The sequence below is a fragment of the Synchiropus splendidus genome, chromosome 10, assembly GCF_027744825.2.
Source record: "Synchiropus splendidus isolate RoL2022-P1 chromosome 10, RoL_Sspl_1.0, whole genome shotgun sequence".
Classification (NCBI taxonomy): Eukaryota; Metazoa; Chordata; class Actinopteri; order Syngnathiformes; family Callionymidae; genus Synchiropus; species Synchiropus splendidus.
The window spans coordinates 7,488,927-7,513,458 of record NC_071343.1 but is presented as its reverse complement, the minus strand read 5'-3'; the positions used below and the strand labels follow the sequence as shown (position 1 = coordinate 7,513,458).

At 40.9% G+C, this 24,532-nt stretch overlaps 1 protein-coding gene across 3 annotated transcripts in view; it reads left to right on the top strand.

The window, feature by feature from the left end:
• thsd7ba (thrombospondin, type I, domain containing 7Ba) overlaps positions 1-24,532 on the top strand; it is a 151,275-nt gene that overhangs the window by 71,068 nt on the left and 55,675 nt on the right. For all 3 annotated transcript variants that reach the window (XM_053877128.1, XM_053877130.1, XM_053877131.1), the window contains exons 4-10: positions 1,868-2,708; positions 3,815-4,063; positions 5,456-5,625; positions 9,084-9,242; positions 14,602-14,802; positions 21,668-21,859; positions 23,029-23,260. In XM_053877128.1, the coding sequence (XP_053733103.1) occupies positions 1,868-2,708; positions 3,815-4,063; positions 5,456-5,625; positions 9,084-9,242; positions 14,602-14,802; positions 21,668-21,859; positions 23,029-23,260 (2,044 nt within the window). The remainder of the gene's footprint in view (positions 1-1,867; positions 2,709-3,814; positions 4,064-5,455; positions 5,626-9,083; positions 9,243-14,601; positions 14,803-21,667; positions 21,860-23,028; positions 23,261-24,532) is intronic.

The following is a 24,532-nucleotide window of genomic DNA, read 5'->3' as shown; positions in this document are numbered from 1 at the left end:
TGTCTGGAAATCAAGTGCCTGCAGGATGTATTTATACATCACAGTTGAAGGGGGTCCCTGGTGTGTGCTGTGTGTGTTTGGTTGTTCTGCAGACAGGCGTGTATGGAACATTTAAAAAGTCATCTGTTCAAACAGACCAGTCACAGGGGAGTGTCTATGTCACTTATGACCCCTGAGGAAGTGTTTTATCTCATTTAACTATCACACAATAGAAAAGCGTGAAGAAAAAAAGACTCCCAATCATAGACAAGTAGAAGCTTTTTTCTGCTTATAACAACAATGTGAGATAAACTCACCTCTTCTCAGCAGTTTGTTATGCCGTGGCTCGGTGAGACTGCAACTGACTATGACTGATATTACAGTCAGTTAGTAAGAGAGCTAATATTCATACTTATTTTGCGTGGAGGCTGGTACATGAGTAAGCAGCTATTTTAAATCCCAAAAGAAGAGATGAACCTTGACAGGTAATATTGAATTGTTCCCTCTGGAATACAAGTACTGACTGCTGTCATGACAACTCAAAAGCTAGTCATAAATGTGCAAAAATGTGACAGCACACAAGTGGAATACCTTAAAAACTCTGAAAAAAAAGTTTGGAGATGAAGTTGGGGAAGTTCTTGGACGTGGTAAAGGAGGGCACTAACTACTAAGAGGCCAGGTGGGGGAGGCAAACCCAAAGATGAAGAAGGTCCTGCGTTTTTCCGATGCGTCTTCCTCCACAGAATAACCAGGGGGCGAATAAAGGAATGGCAGTGGTTCATTTTCATCGACGTTCAGTCCCCCAATGATGCGGTTTTTTTTTCACAGCTGATGCTGCAGTTCATCTTGTAAAGAATAAAAAAATAAAGACAGTCGGGGTAACGTCATGGTGGTGCCCCTCCAAAAGCTCGAACTAACTTCTGCCTCAGCGGCACGTGCAAAAATCCATTTGAAAGCTGTGAATACGCAACACTTTAGGTAAGAATGATATTTATAAAGCACCTTGGTCTCCAAAAACCATATTCTCTGTTTAGAAACTTCCATTGTGCTGCATCAAAATTGTTTCTTAACACAAATCTCTGTTGGTATTTAAAGAAAATCTGCAGGCTTCTTTGTGTAATTCTTAAGCCCGTCAGCCAAGTTGTCTTGGCACCACAGCAAAAACCGATAAACAGGGATAAGGATGTGATAAAACAAGCTCTGTGACTGTCTGTCTTCCTCATTCCATTGTGCCCCTGTATTCATTGTCAACTGATCAATCCAGTGGGCAAGTTTACACGTCGAAGTTTGGCTTCTGGAATGCATGATCTGCGTGAGATGGTTGGTGAGCGTCTACTGTACAGTTTCAGTACAGGTCAGCCATTGTGCTGGATGGAATGGAGTTGACATAGCTGCTGGTCGACAATGGCTCCCCAGGTGGAACTGAGAGCCATGACTGCTCTTGTAAGTGAATTCATCAAATGGAAATTATTGGCATGGAAGCGTTTATAAATCCAAATAATGGTGATTTTTTTTAAAGCAGTTTGTTTACTTCTTCATACATTAAAAAAAAAAAAATGTTGCAATATTATGAATTAATAAAGTGGTCGTAATTGCTATTCTAAATGACAGTCATGTCTCAAATTGTTTCAAATGACTAAAGTTTTTTTTTTTCTAAGCGAGACAAAAGCCTTTGTGCTGGAATTCTTTTATATACTAATGACCACCTGCCAAGTGATGACTTTTGGTTCCCTTGTTCTGCTCCGTCTCTCTTGTCATGAATAAAACAAATTGCAAGGTTAAGTGAAACGTCTGGAATGGAGCTTGATTGTGAACACGCAGACGATTCAATTAAATGCTAATTTTCTCCGCCATTTAATGCCTTCGTCATTTGTTCCCTTTCTTTCAGGCCAGTGGGGTCAGTGTGTCGGAGAAGAGTGTGGATCCAAGGGGGTTCAAGTCAGGACGGTGTGGTGCGTCCACAAAGAGGGGTGGACTACCCACCACTCTCACTGTCAGCACATCAATAAACCCGATGGCCAACGGAATTGCTTCAAGGTCTGCGGATGGCATCAAGACCTTTTCGAGTGGGAGCTGTCGGACTGGGACACCTGCGTACTCATCCCTTTCTTTTCCGATGAGCTCAAGCTCAGGACCACTGAGTGTATTACTGCACAGCATGGCATCCAGAGGAGAAAAGTTCAGTGTGTGCGGACTTTGAATCGCACGTCTGTCACCTCCAGGATATGTGAGTTCTTCTCCCAGAAACCAGATGTGGAGCAAGCGTGCCTCATACCCTGTCCGCAGGACTGCGTTGTGTCGGACTTCACTTCCTGGTCAGGCTGCAGCAAGACATGCGGCACTGGCCTCCAGCATCGGACTCGACACGTTCTTGCCACGCCGTTGTATGGTGGCGAAAAGTGCCCTAATTTAACAGAGACCAGGACTTGTTCTAACATCATCGAGTGCCCAACTGGGGAGAGTCAGTACCATTATAGCCTTAAAGTCGGAGCCTGGACCGAGTGCAGACTGCCTCATCACAAAGACCTCCTGAATGGTCGGACTACTGTAGATTTCGGAAGCACGAAGGAGAACAACACCGTCACGACAGACACGCTGGCGTCTCACCACGACTCCCAAATTCAGCACCATGGCCAGCACCAGAGCCCAATGTCTTGGGAGTTGGAAGTGGGATACCAAACACGGCAAGTCCGCTGTACACGGAACGATGGCAAGAATTCCATGTTAAGGTAAGAAGATCCAGCATCAACACAAGCCACGCCCATTGGGGCCTTCAGTAGAGTTGAAGTGGCTAACTGCGAATAGCATCTCAGGCACACTTGAAACAATGTCATTCCCCGTCTGGTCCGTCTGCAGGGAAAGCAAAGCGGCAATTCGATTAGAGACTAGATATCGACTAACACTGTGTTTCGCACTTAACCCAACCTTCTTCTGGGCGTCACTCACTGTCATTTTGGACATAACTTAGATGTTGAAACATGGCAGGTGGTGTTCCAGTGTTCCGCAGAGGTTTTGCTGCTGAACTTTTTCATTGGTTCTCAAAGATATTTTCCACTTATTTATTTATTTCTAAGAAAATTTGGCTGGTCAGTATAGTTATTTATGGTAGTAGGATCGATACCCTTCAGTTGTGGTTGTTCTTTGATATTGTGAATTACAGTAGTTACAGGTTGACCTGCTTAGACGTGAAAGAGTCTACGCTATGTACAAAAATATAGCTATTAAAGGTGAATTATACTGCCTGGATCAACCAAAGAAATTGCTATTGGATCGGTATAAGCTGCAACTTGGTTCGGGTCCTCCAACATCATGACTGTCTTCCATGATGCCGCAGGTACATTCCAAGATGACGTGTTGTTTTGTAACTTGCATGGCCGCCCCAGAGACCAGCCCTTGCTGGAGAAGCTGGAGAAGGCTTTGAGAAGTGGTTGGATAGTTGTGAAAAGTTATTCCTGCCATGACAAAAAAGACAAAATTAATCTGTTTTTCCTGCCAGTTGCAGCATTATTTGCAGTTTACATTTGAAGTTTACTTTCAATTCCAGTGTAGGGCATATGTCACAAAATCCCACAAGGAACAGGTGGAATCTAAGTCATTCATGGTGGTTGTTTCTCCCAATATCAATGGATTTGTTAACAAGAGTGGTAAAATGTCAAAATCTAACTGTGTCTTTGGACATTCTTGACTGTTTTATCATAATCCAGAGATCAATAGTACACTGCTGCTCTCATTGTTTCATGCTGGCCTCTGGTCTGGGATAATTAAAGCGAAAACAAAAACAAGAAAATGTGATTCATATCAAGATTCTGACTCTTATTTTCCTTCTGATCCTCAGTCTTTGCACCAAGTACAACTCCCCGCTGACCTTCAGAGTCTGTGTGATACCCAAAGACTGTCACACGTCACACTGGTCATCGTGGAGCTCGTGCTCCAAGACCTGCCGCTCCACTGACTTGTCTCCTGGTTACCGTCTCCGCTCACGAATCATGACACAAATTCCAGTGGGCGGGGAGAAGCCATGTCCACTCCTGGAGGAAAAAGAGGCTTGTAACATCATCGGAGATTTACTGCCCAACTGCCCGAGGTAATTTTTCGTACCTCTATCAGCGAAGCTTCAGACACGGATGACGCAGAAGCAAAAGAACGACCTTTAAATCCAGAAATTAATACTTATAGTGTAAAGTAGTGTCGACAGGGGAAACATCCATCATCCGTTCTGCCAGGAATATAAACCACCAGCTGCCACACGGACACAGCATGTTGGACAATTCATGAATTTGGTTTCATCTCCTTCAGGTCATGTTGTAAGGGAAAAAAACCCAAAATATTCTGAGGAGTGGTGGGGCAGATCTGTAGCAGATCTTGTTTTATTTAGGTAACTCCGCAAGCAGTCCCCCAGAGCGAAGAATTTATGAGATTAGAGAAAACTCATTGCAAATATTAAGCATGTGATACATTACTTACAGCTGTTCCAAATCCTTGAATATTGCTGCATTCTGCCTGGATGCACTTTCAATAATGAACCCATTTAAAGTGGCTTAAATCAATATTATCTTACTTTTTTGTCTTCAGGGTAAAGTTTATTAGGCCTCATGTTTATTTAGTATAAACCCCCTGCATCTCGGTGCAGCCAAACGGAGTTGACTGATACGGCAATTTCTCCCAGTGCATGGTTCCTGAGAAAGGACATCCCTTTATCCATCCTTTATAGTCCCTGATTCCGAGCATTGAGAACGATTCAATTTAACCGTAATTGTTTCTCCTCTAATAACAGCCTGGAATCACAGAAAAAAAATTACTTTTTCCAAAACATTTCCCATCAGCGGTTCCCAGAACAATTCATCTAACAAGTCACCAGTTGTCTTCATGTCAAGTTCCAAGAAGCGTACTTACCATCTTCTGTCTTTCTCTTTTTCCTGGCCTCTCTACTTCTGTCTCTCCTCTCCAACTGTCAAACTCCTCAGATCTTCCTGGCTCATACAGTACCACATTCCAACACTAGTTATGGGCTGACAAGGCTTCATGAAACAGTGGCTAATTTTCAGAGGTCAGTAGGTGGCGCTCTCACTTAAAAAAATGAAGACAGGATTCACTGAAATGCGTCCTCAAATCCAGCGATTTTAGAGCTGAGAGCCCCTCCTAGTGGGCTCTGAAAATGAGGGCACTGTATCATGAAGCCTCACCAACCCTCTGTGGCACAGTTTTTTCAACCATTGTATTCTCTACATGCTAGAAAACAACCTTATGGGTCGCTATATCGACACTGAACAGTAACAATGCATTTGTTTTTGCCCCAACTTAACATGTTTATGATCTTGTGGGCCATGTAAAATGCTTTGCTGGGCCATGTTTGGACCCCGGGCCTTGAGTTTGAAACTGCCACTCAGCAAAGAAAATTTCATTTAGACAAACAAGTATTAAAAAAAGTGACCTCTTTCTTGCTTTGTATTTTTTTATTTTTTGTTCCACCTCATAGATATGAGTGGAGGACCACGGACTGGGATGACTGCCGTATTGCTCCATTACTGACCAGAAAACACAGGATGGTCGCTAACATCAGTGCACTGTGCGGAGGAGGGATTCAGACCAGAAAGAGTTACTGCGTTCAAATCCCTCATTACTCAACCCCACATCACAGAAAGGAAGGTAAGTAGAAACAAATAATATTCCTCAAAATCCTTCCATCCTGAAAGCGTGAAAGACAGAGGGGAAACAGGTGATATTTAAACGGCGATTATAAAATCCACTGGTTGCAAGGCTGCAAACGGACACCTGCTGTGATGTGGTGTCTGTGGAAATGTTTAGTGTGGAAGTTGAGCTGCCAACATCTTTTTCAAGAAATATCAGCACAGAAACTATCAGTCACTGAACAGCAGGTGTCCGCTTTATTAAATTGTAGATGTCTCTATTGAGTGATGTTGAAATGGAGCAACGTTTCCCACGTCTGTGCTAATGTTAATCTGATGATTCCAATGGACAGAGTTACTTCAATGTACTATTTCCATATGATGTTTTGCTTTTTGATGATGATGTTATTGATGGTGACTTTGGCGATGATGATGATGATGCTGGTGGTGATGATGATGGTGGCGATGATGATGACCATGCTGGTGGTGATGATGATGGTGGTGGTGATGATGATGATGATGACGATGGTGGTGATGATGATGTGATTCATCGTTATGATGAAGATTCCACCTTTGGTGATGATGATGGTGATGTTGATGATGATGATGAAGGTGATGACGATGATGGTGATGATGATGTTGAAGGTGATGATGATGATGATGATGGTGATGATGATGGTGATGTTGATGATGATGATGAAGGTGATGACGATGATGGTGATGATGATGTTGAAGGTGATGATGATGATGATGATGGTGATGATGAAGGTGGTGGTGGTGATGATGATGATGATGATGGTGGTGGTGGTGTTAATGAGAATGATGAAGGTGATGATGATGATGATGATGATGATGAAGGTGGTGATGATGAAGGTGGTGATGATGATGATGATGATGATGATGATGATGATGATGATGATGATGGTGGTGTTAATGAGAATGATGAAGGTGATGATGATGATGGTGTTGGTGATGATGATGATGATGGTGGCGATGATGATGATGGTGGTGGTGATGAGAATGATGAAGGTGATGATGATGATGATGATGGTGTTGGTGATGATGATGATGGTGGTGATGATGATAATGATGGTGGTGGGAGTGAGGATGATGATGGTGGTGGTGATGTTGATGGTGATGATGATGATCTGAAAACATGACGCTTCTCTTGAGAAGGTCAATTCAAAGTTGAATATGTGGACGACAGTATAGAATGACCATAGAGCAGCGCAGTTGTACTAGGAAATATAAACGTGAACTTTGTTCTCAGTCGAGTCTCAGAAACTTTCAGAGCACTTAAGGTGACCACAAATATGGAAATCTGACTGTGTCTTATCAGAAGACCTCTCTGCGAATTGTTAAAAGGAAGCAACAATTTAAGATGTTTCATCTACATAAATGATTTTATTAATTTATTGGTCTTTTGCGTTCCACCCACTGCTGGTTTAATAATGGCTCCTGTTTCTCTGCAGAGGCCCTGACACTGTTCTATCTCTAAATGCATGAACGAAAATACCCTCCGCCTCAGGGCCTTTCCATTTCCATTCACGGCGAGTGTTTGATGCATCCTCAGTGGTTTCATGTCTGAGCCAAGACGTCTTGGGGTCAACGGAGTGCGATGTTTTCCCAGTGAAGAGTGTCGATTAAGTTGCTTTATAAACTGATGGATGTGTAGGACGCGGATCGATAAGTCAAGTGCAGCGGTTGCCTTGAAACTCACCCGTTGTAAAGAGACATCTGCAGTGGTAACACATATAATGGAAAGTTGAAAGCGCTTAAACTCTTGCATCCAGATTTGACCACAAGTGAGAGTGACACGGGGAGGTTCAAAGTTATTGTACACACAAGTTTATTCGCATCAGTGTGTCAGATAGAACGATCTGTGAGAGAAGCGTGTCAGAAGCTGGACCCCATCCTGCACCCACTGCACTGAAGAATGACTCAACTCAATAAATTCGGCTTCAAAAACACAGTCAACTTAGTTTGTTTGAGATGGTAATGAAGCTTGAACATCTTGATCTGAGTAATGTTTGAGTAAAAATGTTCAGGGTCCGACCCTTTCTCAAAGTTGACCAGATTAGATTAAATACTGTGCCGTGTTCTTCAGACCATACAAATCGGAAACTTTTCTGAATTCCTTTAGAATCACACAAGTCTACTGTGGTCCTGACAAGATTTTGATCTCTCCTAAAATATTGCATTTATTTTAGTTTAATTTTAAAGACGGTTTAACTCCTACGGATTCAAATGCACGGACCGAAGAATTCACAACCACCGTCAGAATTCCCCCCGCCCCCTCAAAATAAATTCAAATGCATCATCAGTACTCTAGGCTACCAATGAATTGTATTATTTATTTGTTTTTGTTTTCCTGGATATTCAATATAGATTTTCTTTTTTATATATTTCTTTTTTATTATTTTTCAATTTACCTCAATTAATTTTAGTTTCATTTTTTATCATTCAAAAATGGTTGGTGTTCCATGTTTTTATTTATTTATTTTTATTTATTATTATTATTATTATTTTTTATTATTATTTTATTATTGGCCTCAGACCAAAATTTCATTGCCATAATATAGTGATATGTTTTTGTGCAATGACAATAAAGAAAGTCTAAGTCTACAGGGCTTCAGTACTCGTACTGGCCACTGATACCAAGGAACCGATACCACATTATGGGCAGCTTGCAGTTTTTTAATGTCAGTTTAAGACAGTTTTTTAAAATTTGTGCTTGTACTGCAGTGAAACTTGTCACTCATGTACAAGAAAAACATACTGAGGAATTTTGTTTAAATAACGACATAAAATAATAAAAAAATAGTAATAACTATGTGTAATAACTTGAGTTTTTGGTATCGGCGAGCACTACTCGATTTGGAAATAGACGGTATTGGTGCAGCCATTATTATTATATTATAGCCATATAATTATTATTATTAATATTATTGATGTTTTTGTTGTCATTATTATACATACAAACATTAAAATCAAGTAAAAGTATTCCGCTTTATCGCATTTTAAATCATTCATGAAAAACATGGAAGAAAATAACTGAGGAATGGTGTTTTAAGTCCATTTATCACTGTGGAGGTGGAGATTCCTCCAATATGATGCCTGCTATCTGAAATGAGTGTTGCTTTAATATCTCCGCCTGCTGCAGTTTATTCCCTGGGCTGTCTGCTGGCCTCCATTTACTGCACTCTTGAGCCTGACATGAGCTGAGCCCGAGTGTTTATTTTCTCTGTTCCTTCTTCTTTTTGAAAAGCCTACATAAGCTGCGATAAATCTATCACATGGTCTGCACTGAGAAACGTAACTGTAACTTACACTAACAAAAACACGTGGTCATGAAATTGTCAAATCCAACTTTTCTCAGAGACGTCTTGTTCTCATTGTCTTTTTTTTTAAACACACTGACACAGACACTGCTGCCTATAAGCCTGACTTAACCATGCGTTATCCTCTCCTGCTCAGTCTCCAGACCTGTGCACACGAGGAAATGTGCGAGCGAAGAGCCACCGGTGGCAGTCAAACAATGCTCCATCCCCTGCCAGCAGCACTGCCGGCTCACACTGTGGTCACCCTGGGGAGCCTGCGAGCCCGACTCCTGCAAAGAACCACTGGGACGAAAAGGTATGCAAGTTGAAGATAACACAGTTCTGCTTTTGAATGATTTTGGGCTCTTTGTTCAGTACACATGAGGAATCTCAGCTGATCAGGAATCTTAAAACTCAAGTCAAATCCAATGTTGGGGTCAGACGACTCCCGCGAGGTTTCCTCCACTGCTTTTTTTTAGCTTTCATCCAGGCAGTCAGTCATGGTCCAAACACATTCAGAGGTTAATTGCTATCCATAAATAGCCTCCAAGAGTTGTCGCATAATTATGCTGAGCGTCTCCAGCTCCTCGTCCACAGTCGGTTTATGTCGTCGTATATTTGGGAATATTAGTTGCCTTTATAATGCCAATTTCTCTCATCCTGCAAGCTCAGACTCTTACCACCTATTGATGGGTAAATGAGGTATCATGAAACAGTATTGCAACATTGCTGAAACAGATTTTCAGAAGCCACTAGATGGCACTCTTGGTTTAGAAATGATCTTTTTTTGAAGTAGTTCGAATCTAAACATTTTACAGCAGATGGTGCCATCTGAAAACCAGGGCACTGTTTCATGAAACCTCATAAATCCATCAGTACTATTATGAAACCATCATATACCCATCAGTCCCTTATTATCCCTGTGATAGGCTGATGAGGCTTCATGAAACAGTGTCCAAATTTTAAGGCTTCAGTAGGTGGCGCTCCCTGTTTGAAAATGAGGAAAGGTAAGCTTGAAATGGTTGCTCAAATCCAAAGATTTCAGAGCAGAGTAGTGGGATGATCATCATTGGTGACAGCACATAGCCTCTGATTCTTTGGTGCACAAAAACATACACCATGGTTGTGCTTTATTGAACATATTTTCCATCACTTTTATTCATTTTCATTTCATTTCATTCATGACAATTGAGTTAGAAAAATATATGATGATAAAAATAGTAATGTGTAAAGTGCATTGATATTAAAACATATTTTCAGGTTGGAATTAAAGTGTGTCAGTCTGGGAACAAAGTGGAATCCAGCTCAACAACAGCGTAATGTTGAGGAGCATTTCCCATCAACGCCCATCATTTAGTATGAGATGCTGAATCATCAGCAGATGGATGGTATTTCAGACGGATGCAGCCCGTCGTATTTACTTCGACGCGTGTCAAACTGGTACGACTCATAATTGAAACCGATAATTGGACAGATGGGCCAGAAGTGGAAATGATTAGCTTTAAATGCACAAACAGAAAATGAAAGGGCCTCTTTGTTTGGCAGGCGTCCTTGTCAGCAGCCAGCTGTTTGGTGCGACGGATGCTTTCGCTCCGTGACTTTGGGTTTGTCAGCCAGTTTGGCGACGTTAAGTGTGTGTTTTTACCATTCAATTCTTGTGGTGCATTCGTTTGTTTTCGACAGAATAACTCAGGAAATTGTGTTTGGACTCTTATGAAAACTTCTAGTTCGAGCCAAACACTGGATAACTCAACATAGAATCAAATCACTGAAATAAATACCACATAAATAAATAAGTACGAGGAAATAAATACAAGACTATCATGTGATCGTGGTGGCAAGTGATGGGAATGACACAGTGCTCTATTTTCAGAGCCCACTAAAGTGAGAGCGCCACCTACTGAGCTCTGAAAATGAGCACACTGTTTCATGAAGCCTCATCAGCCCAGCACTAGTGTTGACAGAGTTTGCAAATCACAGCAGGGAATCTTGACTTAGACTTAGACTTAGAGACTTGGACTAGACTTTATTAATCCCTTTGGGATGACTCCCTCCAGGAAATATACATTTCCAGCAGCAATAGAGGCAAGAAAGGGCATGCAGTCAGGAAGAGCATCACACAGAGAATAAAAAAAATAAAATAAATAAAAATAAAAATGAAAAATAAAATAAAATAAAAATAATAAGATAATAAAATAATAATACTAATAACCTAAAAATAATTGTATACTACGTTTCCTTAAAGTCATATGAGAGGAGCTGCTTGGCGAGGGTATGTGCTGTCTCAGCACTTTTCTATATCTAAATATGAATTCATAAAGGGAACTCTGGGAGGAAAGATAAGATAGTTAATGGACGACAGCCCACCTGTAGTTCATCCACGACCGGGTGAGAAAGGTGTGGCTGTTAATGCACTCGTGAAAAAGGGCCAGCAAAACCTCTTCCTCATTGTGAGTAAATATTCATGCCAAACCCCCCCTGGAAAGAAAGTGAAGTCGATTGTTCAGGTCATTCCTGCTCACTCCATCACTGCTTCTAATGGGATGAGCCTGCATCATTAATATAATTCAAGGAGCAGGAAGCACAGCATCTGGTGGCTGGCAAGCTTGTCTCTTCATGGTATGGTGTCTTTTGATGATATTCATGAGCCTCCAGCCATAAGCAATCGGAGTTCATCTGAAGGATCTTTATCAAGACTAAGGGTGATGCAGTGACTCAAGCTCTTTGTCTGTTTTCAACTGCTGTATTTTTTCATATGATGATAGCTTCACCATGCCTGAAGAAATGGTTGCATCCTAGTCCATATACATGTCACCAGTAGTGATGGGCTGATGAGGCTTCATGATACAGTGTCCTCATTTTCAGAGCTCAGTAGGTGGCACTCTCGTTTTAAAAATGATGAGAGATATCATTGAAATCGATGCTCAAATCCAGAGAGTTTAGAGCTGAGTGTCATCTATTGGGGAATTGTTTCATGAAGTCTCATCAGCCCATCACTAGCATCTCTGGTGTCCAGTGCAGTCCGAGGGTCCATCTTAAGGTTGTTTCCTGGCAAGTGGAAAATCCAAAAGAAAATTTGAGGAAAGATGGGCTACTGGATGTTTTATTCGGTTTACCAGGGGCCTTCAACAGGGTCCTCAAAGGGCCGAGGTGGTCCAGGTTTTTGTTCCAACCTATCAAGTACACAAAGGGGAACGAATGAGGTTTGTTTAAGATCATTAACCTTGACTGCTTGGAACAAAATTTTGCACCACCATGACTCGTTGAGGACCGAATTCACCCTTATTTCCTATGAATGGAAAGTATGGAGGCATAGACTCAACTTGGTTTCATTTTGATTTCCCTGTGTCTCGGGTCATACTAATGCCAAACCACTCTATGGAGGAAACTGCTTTTTCCAGCTTGTTTCAGCAATCATTTTCTTCCCCTCCCCATCTTTCGATTAAGTAAATGTAGTACAGCTGCACCGATCTCGCTGTCAATCTCATCCCTAGTCCTAGAGGAAACGTCGATTACCCCCCCCCGCAACATCGACTTCACCACACAGATCAGAAGAAGAAAAGAATGCAGTATCTGATTTGTTACTCTCTTAAAAAATGGACCTAAATGAGTAAACAACAGACATGCAATGCAGTGAGTCAGCACAAGCCTGAGCATGGAACCAAACTGTGGCCGACCGAACTTTGCCAGAGCTGAGGTAGTGAGCCATGTGTCAGAGTGGAGCGAGGGAGTCACATTGGTCATCAACACACACTGCTCAAGCTGTCAGACTCGCCTGGCCCTGCCACAGATGGACACAGTGTGACTGCACCCTAAATATCATTTTCACATCAGGATCTCGGAAAGTCTGGGATTTACAGGCTTCGCCGCCCCAGACCATCAACTAGATTTCTACAAGCCTCATGGTTCTGTTGTTAAAGGACCCGCTATTTTAAAATTTAAATATTTGAGTTTAACTTTGCTTTTTGATTCAGATTTCTGCCTTGCTGCATGCCAACACAAAATATGGGAGATGAGTGGCGTCAGGGAAAATTCATGCAACCACAACAACAGATTTTTATGATTTTATTAATAACCAGATGGGCCTCTCCACACCATTTTTTTTCTCTGGTGTGGATGTGAGCATCCTTGAGTGCTCTGGGCATTACAATCGATCTGCAGCTGCTATCTTCCTTTTTCGGAACCTTGTTCCAGTAGGTCAGGTCAGGTTGAGGGCATCATCTCATCCCTGCTTATCACTTTTTTACAGTGTTTTACAGTGCTGTATCCAGAGGATTTGTTGCATGACTCAAATGTCGTTCAAAAAACATATTATTACTACTATTTCTTTCCCCAAAGGATCTGTCCGCCACATAAGAACCGTCATTGAAAATGAGATGAGGAATCACGAACAACACTTTCTTTTTTTCTCTGCTTAGGTTATGTGAGCGCTTCTCAATTACTTTCTGTTGCGCCACCCCGGGAAGAAGTAAACGTTTCACGCTCCCCAACTCTCCGCCGCCTCTGTGAATATCATTTGTCTATAAAATTATGATAAGTACACCTCTGCATAACATTCTATCCTTGTTAACATTAAAGAAAAGAAAAAGAAAGTACTATAGAGCCACTTAACTTTATTAAAATTGTTTTAGTCTGTAAAAGAAAAGACTTAAAGTGCATCAATTTTCCTGGAAAAAAAAAAAAAATCACGAGTGCATGTGCAATTACACTCAGTTCTAGAACGGCAAAAAATGTCTGTTCCCGCGAGGTCGCATTGCTCCACTACTTGAGAAGGACTGATGTGATATTATGTCTGTCTCGATGTGTCATAAGTCAAAAGCATTTTCTGTTCTGCATCTGCTGATAACCAATGCAAATATGATTCCATTGAAACAGGTAAATCCAAAGATTTTAAAGCAGATAGGGGACTCTGAAAATGAGGACACTGTTTCTTGAATCAGCCCATCACTGCGTATCTCACTTTAAATTGAAATGTGCTAAATATTGAGAAACATAAATGATGTTTTTTATGGAGCTTGGGGGCGTGACAGGGCCCCTTTTGGGAGGTTCCTGACAACCAATTGTAGAGAGCCCTAAAAACCACCCGTCAGCAGCAGCTAGTAAGGAGCTTTTGGCAGGGAATCCTCTAAAGCTGGGCCAGTTTTCTCATTGATATGTACTGTTATATCCAGCTCTCGCCCCGCCACCTTCAGCTTCTCTGGCCTGCTGCAGCGGCTCTGCCTCGGATGGAGTCAGTTCCCCGATGGTGTAGACGCCTCAAATATTTGGTTGATCCTTCCACACTGTATTTGTCCGCGATTGCTGAAGCCTTCCTCTCCATATTACTACATTACGAGTGTGAATCATTGTCAGTCCAATCCGCTTTGTCTATCTGAAAGGCAGCGGCTTTCTATTTTAAACTAATCCCATTACATTATGAGCATTCAGGCCCGATTTTGATTCATAGTATTATCTCTCCACTTCTTTCCTCAAATGCACAAGCCTCAAAAATAGCCTGAATGAGCCAGTTGCAATGCATTTTTAGCACACATTGATAGGTTTTATTTAATATATTCCTCTTTGTATTTTAAATCATTTGCAATCATAGTACTTTATTTACTTTGTTTTGGTGAACTACTAAAAACCAAATGCTATTCTGGGTTCGATCAGAAGATGATTGTTTTTTGCTCTGTTAGGTTTTATACACAGACGACGATGGACTCTGTGGGAGTCCAGCAGCCCCCTGGAGACCTGCCCTCATCTCATTGAGTCCATCCCCTGCGAAGATCCTGTTTGCTACCGGTGGAAAATTCACTATCAGGGTAGATGCCTCCCCACTACAGGCCCCTGCGGCCCTGGAACTGCAGTACAGAATGTGACCTGTGTTGACCCTCAAGGTAAGAGCCTTTGATGGACAGTTGCTGTTTCAGTACACAGTCATTTCCTCACAGAGATAGTTCTGCCTGCATGTACTAGTAGTTTTTTAATGTGCTCAATGTGAAGGAAGGGATGGAAGCAAGACAGCTAAACCCTGGCTCAAACAGTTGAGGAGTGATGGTGGAAATTCTTAAAGGCCCATTTATGCTCACAATACGTACAAGTCCGGATACAGACAGTTTCCCTCTGTTACGTTCATTACGTCTGCATTTCTGCACGTTTCCACAAAGCTTACAGATATGGCCCAAATGGAGCAGTACCACTGGAAACCACCTTTGACTCTGGACTCCTTCCCCTGGTGGATATATTGGTGAACAGCAATACCAACGTAAAGAGCACATGGATTTATATGATCAGTGTCGGTAACATAGGTACAATTTCATACGTAAGAGGGCATAAATGGGCCTTAAGAGTACATCGCACTCTCAGCGGTGCCCCCGAAAGCCGCTGGGTTTTGAACAATATAAAGTTAAAATACATGTACATGTATACATTCTGATTGGAATACCACTGTAAGTCATGTTTTGGAAACAACCATTGCTTTGCTCATTTCAATAATTTGCCATAAATCCATTTTCATCACCCTAGTTTTCAGCCTCTGAGGAACATTTAAATAATCCCATCCACAGTGTAACCACACTTGACAGCGTAACTAAGTAAGGCTGTGTACATTCCGACATTCCGGTGAAGAAGCGTGAGACAGCAGCTGATCTGGACGTGTTTAAGGAGGACAGGAAATGTTCACCGCACATCTCCACGATTGGCTTACCTGACTTTTGAAGTATAAATCCACTTCCAACCGCCAGTTTTAATTTAGCGATCGCAGAGGCGAATACTTTATAGACTTAGCATTTATCCCCTGCAGGAAATGCCCCAATGACCAGAAATTGATTTAGTTTAGATTTGGTTTATTTAAAAAATGTGTGAATATGCTTCAAGATATACAACCCATATTCACTGAATGGACAGGAAACTCAAAAAGAAAGTCCAATAGTTGTTATATTTTAAATTGAATTCACCATATTTTAAGTTTTTTGACGAATAAATAAATAAACATTGACTCTTTTTGAGCATCTCTTTATTACCATATCCCATTGTGGATGTTATTCTTACTTACAGCTACTTGCCATGTATTTATTCGACCTTGGAAAAAGCATCTGCTCATTGTCACCCGTATCTCCAGATTATTTAAATACCAATGATGGACACTTTGTGGGTTCCAAGTTGAAATGTTTGAAGGAGGCAAGAAGCCATGTTTATCTCTTGAGAAATAAAAAAAGTTTTTTTGCTACCTGTCAAAAGTACTCCCAAATAATTGGGGACTGGATATTTCAGGTCAGGCTTTTTAGCAAAGTTTTCACTGTCTCAGCAAAACCTGTCTCCTCTGTGTAAAGGACAAGTAACAAATGAATAATATACATGACTTGTTTTCAAATGATGGCTCGGCGTCTTGGCTATTGTTCGAAAAGGCATCCCTTAGTTTGATTTTGGCTTCACCACACTAGCATCGATGTATAGATCCCTCGAGGGAAACTGGGAAAATGGAGACTCCTAGATGTAACTTACACAATTCAAGTACATGCTGTCTTGGTGAAGACTGTTGAGTTTTGCAAGTGTCTGCTTTGATTTGAAAGCTGCCAAACTCTTTCAAGTTGTCCGTGTAGCTACATGTTTACCTGCTTCGAAAGAAATTTGGGGGAAAACAAATATGATAATTGATGTTGATGTTTATTCAAACTCAAGAGGGATGTAAAAACAGGCAGGTAGCAATTTATCGTGTGAACTTCAGCGAAGTGACAGCCCCCCCGCCGCCGAGACGCGGCATGTTTTCCTGCACTGAGTGATTGAGCAAGTCCTTTCTGGGAAGTCTCACTGAATAGTAAGGAATGGCTTCCGTAGGAATATCGATCATGTCGAAACATATATCATTTCAGGGGCTTTTAAACTGAGATTACAGCCCACTACTTTCTATCGCACTTTCCTTGGACTGACTTTGCACCCATCATTGAGATTGGTTGATGGTAACGGTTCAAAGTCCATTGAGGAAGTGGGGAAACAATGAAAAAAAATGTTTGGTATGATATTTTTGCACACATGCTGAGGTGCAAAAGATCAGACAAAAAGGAACCAAATACCAGTCAGTCAGTCAGTAAGGTTCTCTTTAAGTTTCCTAAAAAAATTCAGTGTTTTTTAGTTGTATTCTGGTTCTTGTGACATTTATTTTGCTCTAACGCAGTACTTCTCAAATTGTGGGGTGGGGCATACTTTTTGCCGTACTAGAACAAAGTGTAATTCATTTTATTTTTTTATTTTTTTTAAGCAAATTGATGCACTGTAAGTCTTTTCTGTCCCAGACAAAAACAATGTTAATAAATCTAAGTTAATATATATTACTTTCTTCTTTTATTTGTTTATGTTAACAAGGATACAAAGTGATGCAGAGGTGTACTTATAATTTTAAAGACAAATGATACCATTTACATGAGTTGAGGGAGGGGCACGGAACGTTCCTCTTCTTCCTGGGGGGGACAACAGAAAATAATTGAGAAGCACTGCTCTAATGTGATGACATGTTGCTTTCAACTATTTATGTAATCCTTGTTGTTCATTTGTAATCGGTCCAGGATAACTTTTTCTGCTTCGCATGAGTCAAGCTCAAGGCTTCTCAAGTCATTTTATGTGGCACGTAAGATGGCTGTCTCTAAGTCAATACAGATTTATTTGCTTGTTGATATTGTGGCCTAAACTGCTAATGTTGAATCGCTTAAACATTTCCAAGTCAGAGACACTTAAAGATAAGAAATATTGGGTGTGATCTTTTGGTCTGTGGTGCGACCTGTCAGATGATGAGTTGTTTTTTTTGTTCACAGAAAAAAAACGGATATTATGATGCAGCACTTTCTGTTCCCAAACTTAACTAAGGAAGAATTTTCACTTCGCTCCTATGATGCTATCAGTCATAATTGTCAAATATGAAGCAGTGAAAATTGGATTTAAATGCGTTAAACTAAACCCTGACGGTTCATGCTGAGATAAAAATAATGAATTAAACTTTAGGAGGCTAATGAGCACAAATCTGTTCAAAGGCTGCCGATAATTCCAAAATAAAAGCATGCTGTTCCAGCCTACCCACTGTTTTCATCTCCTGCTCAATAAAGCTCTGCCTCCCGCTGTTCCGCAGCAGCCGTAGTTTTTTGGCGTAACCGTACTGCATTAGCAGCGGGAGGCGGATAAATCGAGTACTTTGTTGAGACAGACCTGATGGAAATCGTCTGATCCGCCATTTAAGAGCATGAAATAAAGCACCTTTGAGAGGCGAAACTACTGGTGAGCACAAAATACTTTCATAAATGGCTTTGTATTTGAGGCAGACTTCAGACATCGGACTCCCCACTTAGCTAGCTGGCTGCAATAAGGATGATTATTCATTTCCCAACAAAGGTCTCTCAAGATGTTATTATATATAAACCTACCAGTAGTTATCGAGGATACTGGTAATAGGTGCAGGGTGTGGCGAGAATAGAAATCATGCAGGTATCATTATTCAAAGCAAATAAACTACAGATCTCTGTCTTAATAATGCAGCAGGAACCTCAGGGTGGTGATCTATTTGTGGAGTTCGCACCCACTTGTATTCTCTCTTACCTTCAGTTTTGACTTTATAGATTAAAGTCTTCATGTTTCTCTCGGGCAATGCTATTAAACAAATGTTTATCTGGAACTAGGTTCAATGATTCTTACAAAACCTTGTGTAGTTTGTGCTCAGATTCCTTCCATGAATAGTAAAGTTCTATTAGACTGGCGGTGAAGTGGTTGGTGATGCAGCCTGACAGTGACGTCGCTGGTGGAATTCCAGCTTGTGACAACTCTTTTGTGAACCAGGGTCCTTTCTGTGTTTGTTCTACTTGTGCTTGTTCCCCCAGTTTCCCACAGTCCCATGACCAGCTGTTTGTCTATATGCGTGCCCTATGTTCGACTGGTGACCTGCTCAGGGTGTCTCTGGGTATTTGAAGGCTGAGTTGTTTCTTTTACCTGTTGAATGAGACAGAAGTCCAGTTGCTGCTGTATTCTTGCAGCTTCTGACAACAACCTGACGGCCTGTCAGAGCCAGACCTCACGCTCTCATTGCTTTCAGTGGTCTGTTGGCAGATGTGCCTGTGAAGTCTATGTAGGCCATCACAGCATCGATGATCTCATTCCTGATTTAACTACGATGACAGCCACATCTGAACAGTTTTAGAAATGAAGGACAGCTGGTTCTAAAATGCATGATTCTGTTTAGTGATACGAAGCGCGTCAAGTTGACAGTGAACAGACCAGTCAGGGCAGGAATGATTCACAGATGTTCATAGCTACTATAAAATCAAATGCAACATGATAAAAAAAATTCTAGTTCGGTAGAATTTGAATTCTGGACAATGAACACCACCTCTGCATCAGAAGCGACTGATTTGTTGCGCCACAATATGAGCCCAGATTTTACCGTGACCTTACCAGAGATGGGTGTAAGAAAATACTGATATGCTCAAATGTCGTGATACTTAACTCCGTGATGTATCGATTCAGGAGAAAATACACTGTGAATAGCAGCGGTGGCCTTCATCGTCCTGCTGTAAACAATGATGATGCTCATGCATCAACGTTGCGTCTGGTGACGCCATAATAAGTCCCAAACTTTGATTCTCTTTTACAGTGTTCCTCTTTAGAGTTTTTGAGCTGCAGCTCTATGAAATAGTGATATCACAGTGGAATATTTCATCGAAAACACTTGAAGGATGAAGAGGTGGTGGGGAAAGTCGCCTGGGTCACTGGATGTCAGAACCGTTCTTAGCTATCATGTCATGTCAAATCATGCTGGAAGCCATAAAATTGTCAGTGAAGTATCAACATTTTTATCTTATTTCTTGATTTTCAATGCTTTATTCAAGGCTTTAAATTCCAGGTGGCATTTTCCAGCTCAAAAATGATGCCATTATTTCCTCTCAGAACGTGTCCAGTACTTGAAAATGAACCTGTCTCCGATTTTTTGAGAACTGAACAGTGCACATGCCAAAAAAAAAAAAAAAAAAAAAAAAAAAAAAAGGGTGTGCAGTCATATCATTTGTAATCTTCTTAATAGTAAACTTTTCACACAAGAATTTCCGCAGTTTGTCGGACTCTGTGAAGCCAGCGCATTATCTCTCTAAAAGAGGTTTACATAAATCCTTTTAATATCTGGCCATTATAAGATAAATATGCATGCCGCATAAATGTGGTCATTTGAATGTAAACAGTTGTCTGATGGGAAGCTCAGTAATGGTCCTTCTCTGGGTACATTTCGTGCTCAGGTGCTACTATAGGAACCCACTGTGTCACCTACAGTACTCAGTTTGAGCTGCATTTCGGTGATAAATATCCATGTAAAAATGAACTTTTATTATGTTCATATAGCTGTTCTGAGTCTCATTCTATAGCAACACACTTTGAGACTGAATTTACTGCTGAAAGAGCTTTGTAAAGTGTCTAGTTGTGTGTTATGTATTTTTTTTAATGAGCTACGTTTTTGAGGTACAGTGGTACCTCGGTTCTCGATCACAATCTGTTCCAGACGGCCGTTGAGAGGCAAATTGTTCGAAATCTGAATCAATTTTTCCCATTATAATGAATGGAAAAAGAAATAATGCGTTCCAAGTCTTAAAATAGTCTTTTGTAGGAGTGAATGTAGAGTGTCTGCTGCAGGTGGCTGTTCCTCTATGTGTGTGGCCGCTGCATGTGGGAGGGGTTGCCGAGTGAGTGACGTCTCTCCAGAAGTGAAGAGGTGCCCGGTGCGTGTCCAGCTCTGAATGTGCGCTTCTGTGCAGTTTGGCTGTGACAAAGTCATAAACCAAGTCACGCTCTGTCCCAGACTCGCCTCATCCCTGTCCCAGCTCCAGCTCACAACAGGACATCAAACCCTGGAGTGGAGGTGTGGAGAGCGAGCACCTCCCCTGTGACACTCTACCACGGTCCAGTGCGGAGACAGGAAAGGTTTTACACCTCAATATGAAGAAAAAACAGTCAGTAAATGTAGCTAACAGGACACGTCTGCATACAGAGGCTGCGTTATACACAATAGGAAAGCGCCTCGCGGGTCAACTGATCTGTCCGCGCACGTTATGTTTTTTTCGGGGCGCGTTCGAGTTCTGGATTTTCGTTCGAAATCCGAAGCAAAAAAATCTCGAAATTTTTGTTCGAATTCCGGGACGTTCGAATACCGAGGTACCACTACCATCTTACTACCTGCTCCTGTTTAAGAAAACCCGAGAGATGACTTCTCAAGAGCTCGACATTGGCCTTGAATGTGTTCATAAATCCCTTCTGTAACATTAAAATTCCAGCTCCTGTCCTCCTTCATTGCAGCATTCAATCTGTGGCTTCAATCCGTCTGAGGTATTTGTGCCTGGAGTCACAGCTGCAGATGATAGCTGCCCATTCCAGTACAACATATTCCACACAACAATCCCCTCATCTGTTTGCATGAAAGGTTTTTTTCAGTGTGACAAATCAAATTTCATTTCACTCAACATCTTGTAATGAGGTGTTTATTCTCTGAGATTTCACTATCAAGCAAATCCCTTCCTCTATCTGGTGAGAAAGACCACAGCCTTCTTTCACTTTTTGGATTTTTCTTCAACTTGATGAACAAAAACTTTCTCACATCAATTACAGCACAACGTTGTTGCTGAAATAATGGCCCACTTTAGGGAAGCACTATCGCTTCCAGTGATGTCATGCTGTTAAATATCATCCGTGTCACCGAGCATTTGAACCCACAGCTGGCTAACTTGGATCTTGGTTTCTGTCCAGGTGAAGAGGTGCCTGCCGCCCTCTGCAGAGATGATTCTCCCTCCACAGAAATCAGCTGTGATGTCCCGTGTCCCGGGGACTGTGTGGTCAGCTCCTGGTCAGCGTGGTCAGCGTGCTCCCACAGCTGCGCTACAAAGACCTCAGAGGGCAGGCAGAGCCGGACACGCACTGTACTGGCCCTTCCTGGAAAAGGTGTCTCTCTTTTCTCCTGCATCATGTAAGGGTTGTGTTTAAGATTTCAGTTACTGCCACGTGTATTAACTGGTAAAAACCAACCTCCTCAGTCGACATTCCTGTTAAACAATGGTGGCTATTTCTTCCACAACATTGTGAGATTTTAAAGCAGCAAATTAAAAGTGGACTTGGAGGTTTTGGAACTTACGTGAGATCGATTTTATTTTCTTATTTTTTTCTGACGCTGTATCTTGAATGTCTTTGATCGGTGTCACTGTCTTTGTTGTCATTGGCTGCTACTGTGGGACTGATAAAGGCCATAGAAATTATAATTATTAATAATAATAATTATTATATTTTTTAAAGAAATATTGACTTGACTTTTGTAGAAAGACCAAAGCATTTTTTTATATTTTTATATTCTTTTATATTTCTCTTTTATATTTCTCACTTATTCTTTGAAAGTTGTTCCGGCTTTTTATGAAAAGTAAACAGAAGTAAAGATTACAATTTATTTTTGCAAAGGCACTTGTTTAGTTCCTTTATTTAAAGGTAGGGTCAAACCTCTTTTAGTTTCTGCCAACCAGTTTTGACTGGGGTGATGAGGGCTCATAAAAAAAAAAAAATAATAATAATAATAATTATTACGTCATACGGAAGTATCACATGATATGAGAGTTTCGTGAAATAACGTGATCACTGATTTATTCATTTAATTTTTTTATTTTTTCATGGCAGCTCTACGCTGCAGTAGACAAGAGCTTAACTTGATAGATATTTAATTAATATTCAACACTATTTGCGTGTTGAATATTATTTAACATTTATTTAACACTATTTAACTTTTTTTTTTTTTGCTCCATGTTTTTTATACAAGAGGCAGATGGCAGGCCTTTGGCTGTTTTCAATATTACATTTTTTTTTTTTTTAAACACAGAACTTGTGGATTTTGTTAAATCAAAGATCAATTTAAATGATATTTCAAATTTATTTTTCATATACTTGTGAATAATTTAGTGACATAAAGGTCTTAAAGAAAGTGTCTTAAAAGTTTCCTTTCATTTCAAAATATTCAACAGACAAGTTCATTGTGTCTATTGTTTTATTTATTTGTATTTTTATTGTTCATTAAAGGTCTCATTCCATCAAAGAATGGAAAGTAAACTGGATCATTTGTGTTGGTCCAGGAGGGAAACCGTGTCCGGCCGCTCCAGCGCTGGAGGAGTGGAGGGTCTGCAACAATCATACCTGCAATATCATCCACTGGGAGACTTCAGCCTGGGGTCCGTGTATAGAGGAACACCCCTCGGATGCCAATGCCACAGTCCTTTCAAATGCCACAGCTTCCTGTTCAAAAGGCGTGCAGACCCGCAAAGTCACCTGCATTAGAGGGAACAGTGGACCTGTCATGAACAAAAGGTATGTTTATTGTTTAATACAATGGCAATAGAATATGTAGTAGTGATGTGTGGATGAGGTTTCATGACCTGATTTTCAGTTGTCTGCTGTGAAATGTCTGGACTTGAGCAACCTTGGAACCTCATGTCATTTCTTAAAGAGCGCCATCTAGTTGGGACACTGTTTCATCAACCCTTGCGATACTGTTTCATGAGACCTCATCTACCCATCACTAGTATGTTGTCTATAATGGTTTCTGTGAAAGAAAAAAAAACTAACTTTTTGGGATTTTTTGTGTTTTCAAGAGAAAATGATAGAAAACAACATCATAAATGGGATGTATTTGGAGAAATGTTTGAGAGAAATGGTGAGAAAATATAGACATCTACGAACTGAACTCACTCATGGATGACTGAACACCTTTGAAATTGTACTGCCTCCATACATCAAATGGAGTTCATAGTCATCTGTTGTGGAGTTTGGCCGCCTGGCTTTGTTGATATCTCATTTCTCTCTCCTCTTGAGTCAGAGCCACGACTGGTCTTCTACCTGTGATGGGCACTCGAAGGTGCAGACTCACATGTGCAAGCAAATGTGTCCAGAAGTTTAAAGAATTAAACCAACATGTTTCCCAAACTACCAACCTTGCAGCAGCTCATATACTTCATCCAAATACCAGTGCCTCAGTTTAGGATGACAGTTTCAGTGAGAGAAATGTCCCCAGCTCTTCTACTATCAACTTCTCTTGCGCTATACAAAATGCAGCATGGTGCTTTTGTGCTGTCATTGTAATGATGTTTTTAACCCGCACAGGGCGGATTCATGCATAATTCATGACATTTGCTATTCTTCAGCTCAATCTATTATTGACACAGCCATGAAGGGAATTGTAAAGAGGACTTATTTTCATGCCTGTTATACTCTGATTTAATGGGTACTGTCAGGTCAGGGCCACTGACAAATCGCACCTGTACTGTATGGAGTGTAATGGAATATCTCTCTTTGGTTATTGATGTGGCTGTCATTCTTCGGGCCGCATAGCTTGTATGCGCTTGTCAATTGATATTTACATGACAAGGACAAACACAACACCTGTTGATTTCAGCAGGAATGATGGTGCTCCTTTTTTTTTTTTTTTTTTTTTTCTCTGATTCTTGGTGCGGTATTATTATATGTGGTGTATGGCGTGTTTTAGCAGTCTGGTAGTGATAATTCAATGTTCCACAAAAATCAAGAAACGCAAATGTGCAAAGTTTTATTCCTGTGGAAAATAAAAATTAAACTATCAACTTA